The sequence below is a fragment of the Crotalus tigris genome, unplaced genomic scaffold, assembly GCF_016545835.1.
Source record: "Crotalus tigris isolate CLP2741 ecotype Arizona unplaced genomic scaffold, ASM1654583v1 scf7180000020016.261972, whole genome shotgun sequence".
In the NCBI taxonomy this organism is placed as follows: Eukaryota; Metazoa; Chordata; class Lepidosauria; order Squamata; family Viperidae; genus Crotalus; species Crotalus tigris.
The window spans coordinates 178,156-191,666 of NW_024097819.1; the positions used below are offsets into that span (position 1 = coordinate 178,156).

Here is a 13,511-nt window from a genome sequence, read left to right on the forward strand (position 1 = left end):
AAAAGTTTTCAAAACAAAGTAAATATTTCAAAATCTGATATAATGTTAATAAAGCCTACAACAAGATTGGACCTGTGAATAAAGGAAATTTCATAGTGGATGCTTGTACTAGGCATTTTGAAATGAGATGGGTGACAAATAAGTTTAATAGAGATAGATAGATAGATAGATAGATAGATAGATAGATAGATAGATAGATAGATAGATAGACAGATACACAGATACACACAGGCAGACAGACAGATACAAAGATATAGATAGATATATAGATAGATACACAGATAGACAGACAGACAGACAGACAGATGGACAGACAGACATTAAGAAAGATCTATTCCATGCTCTGCACTTCAACAGCCAAATAGTGTTTAATCCAAGTCTTTTTTATTGGAAATCTTTTTTATTGGAGAAGATCAATGGTGTTTTTTAATATGAGAAGACCAAATTACTTGGTGCAATCTCCTTAACATCATTCATCTTCTCCAATAAAAAATACCATGATACAGTTTCAAGAACAAACCTCTGGTACTCACAGACATAGTTAGAAGTGAGGATTAAATGTTGTTTCTCAGGAATGCATCAAAATAGAGAAATTACATAGACCCAATTTCTAGGTGTCTGTAAATAATATGTGCCTCATTTACTCTGTTTATCCACTGACTTCAATTGTCCATAGGTAGCTGCTGAATATGTCAAGAACACCACCTTGCTTCTCATTGGGGTTATCTGTGTGGCAGCTTCTGTTGAAAAGTGGAATTTGCACAAACGGATTGCCTTGCGCATGGTTATGATGGCTGGAGCAAAACCAGGCATGTGAGTGAATCAGCTTGTTTTGGTCTGCGGTTTGCTACAAGAGAATAACCAACTGATAAAGCGTGCAGTAAACATTTGATAAATGCATAATAAAGACATTTTAAAGATACAGGTAATCCTTGACTTACGACCACAACCGAGCCCAAAATTTCCGTTGCTATGCAAGACATTTGTTCTGTGAATTTTGCCTCATTTTATGACCTTTCTTGACACAGTTGTTATGTGGATCATTGCCTTTGTTAGTAACATGGTTGTTAACTGAATCTGGCTTCCCCATTGACTTTGCTTGTCAAAAGGTCACAAAAATTGATCACATGATCCCGGGACACTGCAACTGTCACAGATATGACTCAGTTGCCAAGTATCTGCATTTTGATCACATATCCATGGCGTTGCTAAAATGGTTGTAAGTGTGAAAAACGAGCATGTCACTTTTTTCAGGGCTGTTGTAACTGCTAATGGTCACTAAATGAACTGTTTTGTCCAGAACTATCTGTATAAGCACATTGCATATGTTTAGAAATCATTCTCATCTTTATTTCTGCTCCTGCTTATTTTCTTAATGCCTCTTTCCTGTCTACTCTGATGCTTCTGTTTTACCTTTGCAGAAACTATCAAAGTTCATTGATTCTGTTATAATAATGTATATACGAAAGTTCCTTTTATCTTCAGCAGATTACTTAGACCACAGAAATTGAATCTCCACTCAGGCATCATTTTTAATTGCAAGAAGTAAAAAACATTATTTTTTTTAAAAAAAGAGTTAAATTATAAAGAGGGGGACAATGAGTTTTTAACTGTGCCTCCCAAATGATTCCTCTTTCTTGAACTCTAGGCTGCTTCTTTGCTTTATGTGTTGCACCACTATCTTATCTATGTGGCTTTCCAACACATCCACCACAGCTATGGTGATGCCCATTGTAGAGGCAGTTCTTCAGGAACTTGTGAAGTCTGAGGAAGATCATGAAATGAATGGCACTGCAGGAAGCACCATCCGGGAAGAGAAAGAGACAATAAGTATGTCATCATCCTCATTGCTCTTTTAAATTCTTTTAGAGAGAGATGAGCAAAATTCAAGTTGCTATGGCAAGTCATACCTACATGTGCCCCCTACCTTTGCTAAAAACTCGAAAGGGAATTTTCATAGAATCATAGGATTAGAAGGGAGCTCATAGATCTTCTAGTTCAATCATCTGCTCAAGGCAGGAGACTTACACCAACCCAGTCAAATAGTTGTCCATTGATGAAGTTGGCTTGAATGTGATCTGGACACCTAGCAAGCCAAACTCCAGAATGCACAAAGACCTGGACTTGCATTCCAAACTCAGCTTCTCTTTGGCTTTCCAGCAGAAAACATGAAAACTGGGCAGAGGAAATGTTATAGTCAACATACATGACCAATTTTAATCTCCAGCTGAATACATAAACAGGACTAAACTGGCTGGAAGAGATTGTTTCATTCAGTCCTGGCTCCTCGGGACCCAGATAAGAAGAAGCAAATCAGATAAATGAAGCATATCTGATGAGCAGCTGATTTCAGTTGTTTCACAAATTAGTAACAGATTGGAAGAAAGCAAATCAATGCTCCACAATTACAAAGATCTTTCATGATCCTCCTTAATTATCATGGAAGACAAGGTTATTAATAGCTTGTCAGGAGCTTTAATCAACTTGTGGAGATCAGTCAACACATTTGGAATTTTGGAAGCACATTATAGGCCCTCTCTAAAAGGGGTTTTCAACCATCATTTTATTTTTTGAGAAGATCTCTGAGGTCCATGTGGTGTCCAGAAGCTTTGCCGGATAATCAAGCAATGCTTGAGACCAACCCTAATCCTCCCTCCTTTTTTTGTCTCTTTTATTTTAGGTCTCCGTGACAAACATGGTCAAGGCTCCCTGGAGCTCATTTTCATCAACGAGGAGTAAGAATGAAGCCTGTCCAGCTCTAATGGACATTTGAACCCTTTCAGGTCACAATGAGATAACATACCAGGAGCAGAAAATGAGATATTATATCAAGAGAGATTTAGAGGTTTGAGAGGTTTAAGAGAGGAAAGAATGACATGTATTGTTTTGATTTTTATCTAAGTAAATAAGTAAGTAAGTAAAGAAGGAAGGAAGGAAGGAAGGAAGGAAGGAAGGAAGGAAGGAAGGAAGGAAGGAAGGAAGGAAGGAAGGAAGGAAGGGATTTTCTCCATGAGGATAAAAGCCAAGCATATTTTTGCTACATTGCACGTTCTTGGTTTTTACTTAATTTTCACTAGAATGATCACCAATGAGAAAGAGAATCAACTAACTTCCCACCCAAGAGACCTGACCTGTCTCTTCCTTCACTGTCCCTGGCATGCTTCCACCATACTGAATTCCTTCTGCATAGCTCAGAACTAGAACTGGAACCAGAACTAGAATAAGCAGAATTGCATTGGGATGCAAATCTCCAATGACCTCTCTCTAAGATGAAACAAAAGCTGAGATGGATTTTTAAAAACTGCATTTGCAAAGAGATTTCTTTATTACAGTGTTCTCTTCCAGCACTGCAATGGCATGGAAGCTAATGGCAGTTTATTGGACAGATGCACATGGCACAGCTGTTCTCCAAGCCAGTCTTCCATTTTCTGTGTGCTGGAGAAAACAAGGCCGAGAAGAAGCTGAAATAAAACTGCTCTGTTCTCATCTTTTGTTCTCCCAGGCAGGCGTACTAAACACTTGTTTGACCTTCTTATATCACTTGCATGAATCTGAGCATCAGCCTATCATTTGTTGCAGGAATGCTGGGATAACAAAACTGGATACAGAGCATCATGATTTCCTGGGAGCATCTGCTATGGCACACGTGTGATTCATTATTAATGTTTATCCTTTTTTTATTTCCCCTTGTTATCTATAGTGCTACAACTGCCAATTTCAGCTCTCTGATGCAGTCCAAGGTATTTTTAGAGCATGCATTTGTGCTTCAATAACTCTCTACATCTTTCACAAGGACTATCTTAAAATAGTAAAATAATGATGGAACAATTCTCTCCTTTTTTGTGCAAAACTAAGCCACATTTTATTGTTTAGTGGGTGGAAATGAAAACCCAATCTCGTAGAACGGAACTATGGCAGATATAAAAACTGTTGAGGAGACAATGCTGGGCTTCAGAGTTCAGTAACCATGATCTAGATCACAGATCTTTATATCCTGACAGAAGCCCAGATGCAAACCCAATCAGTCCCTGCTCAGTGGTCTGTGGTCTTCATAACAGGCCATAGAACCCATGAAGATGCCAGCACAATTGCCAGATCAGGAAATATACTCTTGACACAACAATAACTAAACCCTGAACCCCAATACTGTCCAACTGTCCAACAGTTACTGGCCATGAAAGTCTACACCGGTATAATCTGTTGAAAACTTTTTGATTTGCAGTCCTATGGTTAAAGGGTTAGATTGAACAAGGTTAGATTCAGAAACCTAAAGGGCCCTTTCTGTATTCTATATTAATATAAGCTTAAACTGCATTATTAAAATTAGTAGCCATATCTACTATGCTGATCTGGTTTCATTTAGGATTCTATCCAGTTCTAGGACACTGGACTTAATATTCTCTAAGTTATTCAGTTATTCAGGCATGAAGACAGCTTGATAATATTGGATTTGTATTTCAAAGCAATTTGGTTGTTAGAATCTTTTTTCCTTGAGTCAGCTATGAGTATTGTTGTTTGGGATGATACCAAATCCTCCTCCCCATCCTTGAAGTTTTATACATGGGTGGTTATCATTATTCTGACTGAGTCTTTCAAAAGGATATTGAATATAATATGTAATCGATTATTCTTTCTATGGGTACCAACTGTTCTTTGGCTATTGGGTTGATGGACAGAAATCTCTAGCTACAAATCTATTTAAAGTCATCCAAAATCCTCTGATTCTCTGAGAGCAGATGAAAGCAAATCTTTGTTAAGCAATGCTAATAAATAGGATAGAGTTGGAGGAGGATCCATGGGACAATCTATGTTTGAGTGGGTGGCTAGAAGATGAGACTGGTCAAAAAAAAAGCTGGATGACTAGATCAGCTCCATGTTGCCTGGGAGAGCCCTACACATTTGCTAATATCTGAATCAAGCGATTACAATGTGTTGGAATACATGTTAGAATGCATTTTGTATTGCCTCAACTACAAAATTATTCAGCCAGTAGATTATAATGGTTATAATCTATGGTTCCTTTTATTCTGAGGAAAGTTTCCTGTGACAGAAGCAAAGCTCATGGTGACTGCATACAGTACATTTTATTTGATCTGTATGGCTATGTAACCATCCTCTGCTACCAATCTGTATGACTATATAATAATCCTCTGCTACCATTTTTATAGAAAAAAAATCCAGAATTTTCTAACACAATGCCATGAAATAGGCAGTTCGCCAACATTATGAGGGAACTCCAGGTTTATAGACAAAAGTTCCAGGACCATATATTCAGTACAAAGTACAAACCTATTACAACTGATAGTGTTCACGCCATTCACATATTTGTTTCAGGGCACAGGAGCACTATCCAGAAACTGGGCAGGAGGCTCTAAGACTAGTTGAGAGCTATGCAGCAGAGGTCTGCCAGATGAGTGGCACTTGATGAAACTCTGTTAGTGTTACACTTAAGTCTGCCATGGTTCCATTTTTGGCTTTGGGTTTGGGGTTTATATTCTCCTTAAAGGAGCAGGTTCTCACTTTGCAGGATCTTTCTAGACTCATTGCTTTTGCTAGAACAACAGATAGAATAGAAGCTGTGGTTAACTTTGGCTGGTATAACAATAACAAGCCTACAGTAGTGATTCATGTCCCCATCACATCACATCTCGACAACTGCAGTTCATTCTACATGGGGCTGTCTTTGAAGGTCACCTTGAAGTTTCAGTTGTCTAGATTAGTCATCTGCTAATCAGTGACAGTATATTTAATACCAATATATGGTCACTGCACTGGCTGCCAATTTCAGTTCATGTGGCTTGACTCCTAGATATTTATACAACCACCTGCCCCAACAAACAAGACCTGGCTTAATCTGAGTTAATAAGAAATTTCTTCTTCTTTGGAAAACATTTTTGGAATCAAAATCCTTCTTACTAAAATGAGAATTGATAGGAAAAATGCATTCCCCTCCACCCCATGGATACTATTCATGCAATCTCTGTTCTTCTAAATATTCATTACTCAGAAGAAACAAAAGGAAACGGTCATGCTGCGTATGTTGATTTTTCAGGAAAACACTTTCTTTAAAACTTCCTCTTAGTAGGTTAGGCAGTTGTTTTAACCAAATTGCCAAACAATTTAACTTGTGGAAAAATTCCTAGAAGAACTTATTTGGGGTGGGGGTATGATGATTGAAAATGATGAAAAGTGATATTTTCTAATAAAATATTTCTGGTCCCTCAGAACATGAATGGGGTACACATGATAGCCAATACAATTGGAACAATGAATTCCAGAACAAATGGGCAACATCTACCCCAGGTGAGATCATTATTTTGTGTAGATGCAAACTATAAGTCCAAGTTCAATATGAATTAGTTTCTGAACTTAACTAGTCACATCATAGCTTATTTTTGGGATAGTGTGACTCTAGCTAGCTAAAAAATGAATTAAACTTAGCCTGCTCCAGGAAAAGGATTAGATTCAAACATGCTGCAATTTCATGGTTAACCACAATAATTTCCTACGCTGTAGTAAGACAACCATCTCCAGCTGTTAATTCTTATAGAAAACTAGATTGGTTGTTTCAGGGCAGTTGACTACTGTGCTGTGCAATGACTAGGCAGTGCAGCTCTAGATCAACTGCGTTATAAGTAGAAAATGGAGCAAGGAACTCAGTGGCTTGAAGAACAAATCAACTGACTGAAGATAAACATGTTTTTAAAGTTTCTAATCAGAGCATATTCAACAAGCTGTTAGCCAGTTTGCAAGGCCAGAACAAGATGTAGTTTCAGCTTTCAACTTTGTATTTAAAGATTTTCTTCATAAACGGGAAAAAGCAATCCTTTCCTTTCATAGAACAATGGCAACCCTATTTATCTATTCATCTCTTCTGTCTCTCTGTTAAATATATTGCTTGTCTCTCTGTTAAATGTCTAATAAATAACACAAAAAATACAAAAAAAGAAACAGCATTCATTGAGTTTTTAAAAATAAGCTTGAACAACAAAATAGCAGTTCGAGCAGGATACATTGGAGTAGTAAATACAAATGAAAACAAAAGTTTATATAGAATATTCAATTTCCTGCTCATGGGTAGAATCTTATGTCTGTATGCTTGTGGCCTTCCAGATGTTGATGAACTACAATACCCAGCAACTCTCTTATCTGATCCTTATCTGATGGGCTCTTGGGATTTATCATTTACAAATACTTAGTGGGCTACAAATTCCATATATCTTTTTGAAGAAATGTTCAGGTGGATTCCAATAAGAGAATGAATTTATAGATGCTAAGGTTTCTTCGGTGGAGGGGCTGGAAAGCAAGGCAAGGAAACTTTGGAGAAGGAGTGAGGGCTGGTGGGTACCTTAACTCACTTAAGCCAGGCCAGCTTTGGAAAACAGACTGGAAGGTGCAGGCTTGTGGTGAGTTATCCCCACAGCTGGGGCAATGTGATGGGGGTGAGGTGGTAAGTGAGGTGGTAGCAGTGAGGTGGTGGTGGAGAGATGGTGGCAGTGAGTTGTCCCATTCTGAAGTCAAGACCTATCTAATCCAGTATTCTAAATTACATGGCAGTCAATCAGATGTATATTATTTGTCCAGTACTACATTTATGATTCAGTTTTCCTCTGAGAGCACAGTATGAGCACCTGAAGTTTTCCTTCAATTTAGCCTCACAATAACCAATCTGTGAAGTAGGTTGGGCATGGTGTTTGTTCATAGTGTCACCTCTGGATTGCACAATTCAGGAATAATCTGAACCAGGGTCTTTCCAGTCCAACAGTGTCTTTTCTAAGTACAAAAAGACTGCACATCAGTCTCCTACTCTTGTTTTTTCCTGGCAATTAGTAAATAATCTTGTAAACAATCTATTTTTATTGATGAATATTATTGCATTTGTGTGATTTCAGTTTGAAATTATTTTTGATAATTTGTCCCATCTTGGCACTCAGCAATTTTTTTGGGGCTTCAGCTATCAGAATTCTGAGACAACAAGGGCAACATTTCCATGCTGATCAGGAATTCTGAGAATTGCAATCTCAACATTTCTTCATAACCCTAGGTTGGACAATGAAGAATGAAGATTAGTTTCTATGTTTTTTTAAAGCCAACATATGAACAAACATACATGATGTGGCTTTTTTCCAGACTCAAATCCTCGTTCTGCCACCTCAGCCTCAAAATTTGGACCAAGATAGCAAACAGCAATATCCATCCAAGCATGATCATATGGTTTGCAAATGCCTCTCACTGAGCATTTCCTATGCAGCAACTATTGGTGGACTCACAACCATCATCGGTACTTCCACCAATCTCATCTTCCTAGAATATTTCAATAAGTAAGTATTAATATACTCTGAGTGAAACTGATGGGAAACCATATGTGTTTTCCTGACCCCAGGCATATTTTTTTCTTATCCATTAGTTTCACAAGATATTTACTATAAATTAAGGAAACAAACAGGCATGATGTTCTTTCCACAGTGGCTAAAGAAATTTTCATCACATCGTGATCTGGGAATTATATCCTAAGAAGGAGAATTTGAGGAAATGGGGATGTTTAGTCTCTAGAAAAGAAAATTGAAGGGGATAGATTTACACTTGAAAGAGTGCTGCATAGAAAAGGGCTAAGATTTTTTTCCTTGGTGGGTATTGTCTTAAAGTACAGAAGACAAAACAATAGCTATAAGTTATAAAATGGCAGATTCCATCTGAATGGTAGGGAACACATCCTAAAGATAACAGTCTGGCAGTGGAACTAATGATAAGAAAATAGACAAGCTCTATGTTGCTGGATATGTTCTAAGTGAGATTAGACAGTTGTTGTTTGCCAATGATTTAATCTGGAATCTTGCATCAAGCAAAAAGTTGGATTTTATACAATCGCTTCCCATTCTTTTCTGCAAATGGTGAGAAAGTATCAAATGAAGCTCATCTACATGGAAAAGCTCACATCTAGGACCATGAGTTTGATGGAAGATAAGAAAGTACTTGAGGAGCCAAGAAACCTGTGAAGATTTGTTTTCTCTTCCTTGTCTGTTTTATATTCTTTCCTACATTGATACAGTTCTAGGTAGAGCTGTCATGAGTGTAGCATGTAAAATCGAGATATATGCATTACTGTTCATAAACTATGGTCACGTCAGAGCTGTGAGCAATCATATTCTCACAAAGGCCCAAAGCTGTATAAGCCTTTGATTAGACAATTCACAGTGGCATAGAATGGACATACCTGACAAATGGGTTCTGCATTCAATCTTTTTCTTTTTTGTCTTTTTCCCCCCTGTTTGATCTTCTTTCCTTGGTCTGATAAAACAAGTTTAAAACAGTATAATTGAATCACTGTAAAAATCGTAAGTTCTTCCACACTAAGGTAGAGTAAGAGTTGTCATGAATTGGGAATGCTTGTGGAAGCTTAAATAAATTGATTATGAATATATGTCTTTTAATTTCTTCCCAGCCATTACCCAAATTCTGATGTGGTGAATTTTGGAACCTGGTTCTTGTTCAGTTTGCCTATCTCTCTCATTATGCTGGTGTTAACCTGGTTCTGGATGCATTGGCTTTTCCTTGGTTGCAAGTAAGTGAAACTGTGATGGAATGTAGTAGCTAGATTCCCAGGCTGGGGGTGGGGGCATTCCAGAGGAATTAGAGACAACTCAGTCCAGATATTATGTGTAGGAGAAAGAGACTGAAACAGCCCCTCCCTAATAGTTCCCAGAGTATATGGGAGATGCAGATAATAGTGCTCAGTCTGGTAAGATTCTGTCTATAGGTATGGAAACAATAAAGAATTTGACTTGGAAGAATTACCATCTGTTATTCTTAGTTTTTGAGTTCGACAGAAACCTGCCCTATCTACCAACATTCCCAATCTATAGTAAGAGTGCTACAACATGCTGGTATTACACCAACAATATCCCAGTGTCCACTATGGAACATCAAAACTATGAAATGGAGGCCAAGGACTAGCATCAGCAAGTATCAGATAAAATATTCATAATTACAGTTAAAAGAATTGGGCTGCAACATCCAGATAAGCAATAGATGAGGGCACAGAATATGGAAACAATTTAATGTTGGGATTTTTGTAGCCCAACTCTGGTAACCTGAATGATTCTTGTATTCTTCAGTTTCTAATAGCAGGTTTTGTTTTCAACTGTTTTAGATTTTGTATCATTTGTTTTAGTTAAATCTTTTAAAAAGGAGCCTGTTTTGCAATCCTGAGGATTATTATAAAGAAAGAAATTGTTTCCACGCTAGTACACAAATAGCTGGAAGCTGGCAATGACCTCAAGTTGTCACTGGCCTTATCTGGAAGGGCTCCAATTAATCTCTCGAGACATTTTGTTTCCTAATAAAAATAAGATATAATAAATCAGAAATAATGTATACTCTTGCAACAAGTCTGAACATGATTTTTGCACAATGAACAGTTACATTCTGTTGGCACTGCCAACTTCAAATGTTTTTTATTACAAAATGTACATTTTGTGGCTTATTAATTTGTAATTCTATTTACTACAATATATTCAAGAATGTATTATATTGAAAACTTGACATAGCCATAAGCCAAAAGTTGGAGTTATAAAGAAGCCCAAAGCTAGGCTGTCTGTTACAAGTAATGGGAAAAATATGGCAGTAGGAAGTCGGAAGCTGAAAGAAAGGGGATAAGATGGCCCACCAAACAGAAGTCAAGCAAAAAGCCAATTCTTATCAAAGGAGAGTGTCCCAAGTCAGTAGGATTTCCTTTCCCATGCTTCCGATCTTATTCAGTTTACCTATCTCTCTCATTATGTTGGTGTTAACCTGGTTCTGGATGCATTGGCTTTTCCATGGTTGCAAGTAAGTGAAACTGTGATGGAATGTAGTAGTAGTAGTAGTAGTTTTCAGAATTGGATCACAAGAGCCGTAAGTGCCATTGCCATATCTTCTGGTATGATATAAAATGTACCTCAAAGCAAAAAAGAATTGGAAAGCAAAGTAAAAATTTGAAACAACTTTGGTTAAATCAAAATGTTTAATGTTGCATCAAAAAAGGGATCTCACTGATCAGATGCAAGTTCAAACTGAGATGCAAATCGCAGTTGTTTGGTTTTGACCTTCACACTTTGGTTAAACTGAGATAGACCTAAGATATATATATATATTGTTTACTTGCACTGATGTGGTAAATAATGTGGGTCAGATGCTGGCTTATATACTCCTGTGATCTGATTCACAAAAATTCTTCTTCAATTGCTGTGCTTAGAAACACCAATTCCAAAATGAACGATGGTGTTAATCCATTTCATTTCAGGGAAAAATCCACAAAGGATTTTAAATACTTTATGAACAAGATCTGCACAGAAGGACCTCCTTCTGTTCCTTTTTATGAGTGCTGAGGAACAAACTCATTTGGGAAACTGAGTACTTTTTTCTGACATTAATTCAGTTCTCCCCAGGGTGCAGATGTCAGGACTAATATAAATTTGCTGCAAATCTTTCTGCAGTTCCATACTCTAACTACTGTGTTCTGTTTTCCCATCTCTTGTTTATTTTCAGTTTCAAAGAAACCTGTTCAATAAGCAAGAAAAAGAAGACCAAGAGGGAAGAAATGTCTGAGAAGAGAATCCAAGAAGAATACGAGAAGCTGGGAAATATTAGGTAAGGAATAGGGTACCTGTTTTGCTTATTGTATACACATAATCAATCTGCCATTTTCCAGACGTATTAGAACTCCTATGATTTTCACATATGATAGCTGGCTGAAAGTTCCAACTGTTACTGTTTCAGTACATTTGGAAGTGCCAGATTGAGAAAGACCACTCAATTATATATTAGTGGACCAAGATCCAAGAAACAGCATGGATGAAGTCAACCTGGAGGAGCTGCCTTCTACATTCTGAGTAGAACTAATCAACAAAGTATTGGGCTGTGGGATTCTGTTTTAAATGCTTCTTTTAAAGTATACATAAATATTTCTTTTCTAGCTATCCTGAAATGATGACTGCATTCTTCTTCATCTTGATGGCTTTGCTCTGGTTTACAAGAGAGCCTGGGTTTGTTCCAGGTTGGTCTTCCTTCTTTGAACAGTAAGTATCTACTTAGAAGCACAGTGTCAGGCTTCCTGATAAGGGCTCAACTGTAAATCAGAGATCTCATCTCATATGATGGCTTAGTTTGACTGTTAGCTAGACTTAGCAGAAGATTCTTGGCTATATTGGAATCTTAACAGCAGACCAGCATCTGACTATCCTTGCCATTATGGAGTTTTTGTTTTCAAAATTTAATCAGTTTACTATCTTATAACTGCAGTCCAATATTTTTGGTCCTTCACTGCCAGACAGTGAGGTATACAATGTTATGCAAAGCACAAACAATGAATATGAAGGGGTGTGTTTGGGGAGGGGACAGTGCCTTTTAATCAATCTTGACTCCTGGTGACTGCCTACAATTCTCTGCTGGCAAATTTTTGCAGTATTTTTTTTTTTTTTTTGCAATTGCTCCTTCTTAGGGGTGAGAGGAAGTGGATTTAACCATGACATCAAATTGGCTCTCTATAAATATGAAGTAGTAAGCCAAAAATTAAATATGTAAAATGGGGCAACATTCATTTAACAACTGCCTCATTTACCAATAAACATTTGGGGCTCAATCGTGATGGTAAGTCAAAGACTATCTTTACTGTTATAAACATTAGATCTTCTTGTTCATTTCTCCATCTTTTGAATGAGAAAATCAACAGCAGCACAAGTTAGGATTTTCCTGGAAGAATCATACTAAGCTGAATGTATCTTCCACCAGATTTGGGGCGGTAATTAAGTTACCATCTCTACTACTTCTGGAAACCATCATCCACACTTTCTCATTGGTTGTGGAGGCAATAATACAGAGCAATATCAGTATTCCTACACTTATTTTATCTATTTTTTTTGTTCTTTAAATCATTTCTATACCATGCAAGATAAAATCGCATGATTCAGTAAGTATTATAGAAAGTTCTTGCAAATCTTTGCCCACAGTCCTAAGACATAGTTGTGATACAATGAGGATCCAGGCATTATATCCCAGAATTATGTGAAAAACAGGATGCCATGGCTTATTTAACAAACCATGATTCGTAAAAGAAATTGCATGTGTATGGAGCCAGTGAGGGAAAAGAGGAGCTGCATCAGAAAATGAATCTATCTGCTGATTAAAGCCAGTGTCTGTTGTAAAACTGTTTCATGGTTTTCCTAGGAAAGGCTATCGGACAGATGCCACTGTCTCTGTTTTCCTCGGTTTCCTTCTCTTTTTGATTCCAGCAAAGAAGCCATGCTTCGGGAAAAAAGGGAAAGGTATGAAAGCTTATATATGGAGCAACATTTGTTTTATTTCAGTTGGGGTCAGTATCCAAAACAGAATTCACATATTCACATCACAATTGTTGGTCACAATTATACTTTACTTCTCAGATTGTCTCCTTGGAGTGGATGTTTAGCTGGACATGAGACCAAATTACAATTTGCCCAAGGCCAGGAATTATGACAGTTAGAACAATTAACCAG

The 13,511-nt window shown here is 37.4% G+C and overlaps 1 protein-coding gene across 2 annotated transcripts in view; it reads left to right on the forward strand.

Annotated features, from left to right (window-relative positions):
* Positions 1-13,511, forward strand: part of SLC13A4 (solute carrier family 13 member 4) — a 40,321-nt gene that overhangs the window by 17,594 nt on the left and 9,216 nt on the right. For both annotated transcript variants that reach the window (XM_039365236.1, XM_039365237.1), the window contains 10 exons: positions 677-813; positions 1,649-1,830; positions 2,681-2,735; positions 3,701-3,740; positions 6,226-6,303; positions 8,131-8,321; positions 9,443-9,562; positions 11,527-11,628; positions 11,955-12,056; positions 13,204-13,301. In XM_039365236.1, coding sequence (XP_039221170.1) covers positions 677-813; positions 1,649-1,830; positions 2,681-2,735; positions 3,701-3,740; positions 6,226-6,303; positions 8,131-8,321; positions 9,443-9,562; positions 11,527-11,628; positions 11,955-12,056; positions 13,204-13,301 — 1,105 coding nt within the window. The remainder of the gene's footprint in view (positions 1-676; positions 814-1,648; positions 1,831-2,680; positions 2,736-3,700; positions 3,741-6,225; positions 6,304-8,130; positions 8,322-9,442; positions 9,563-11,526; positions 11,629-11,954; positions 12,057-13,203; positions 13,302-13,511) is intronic.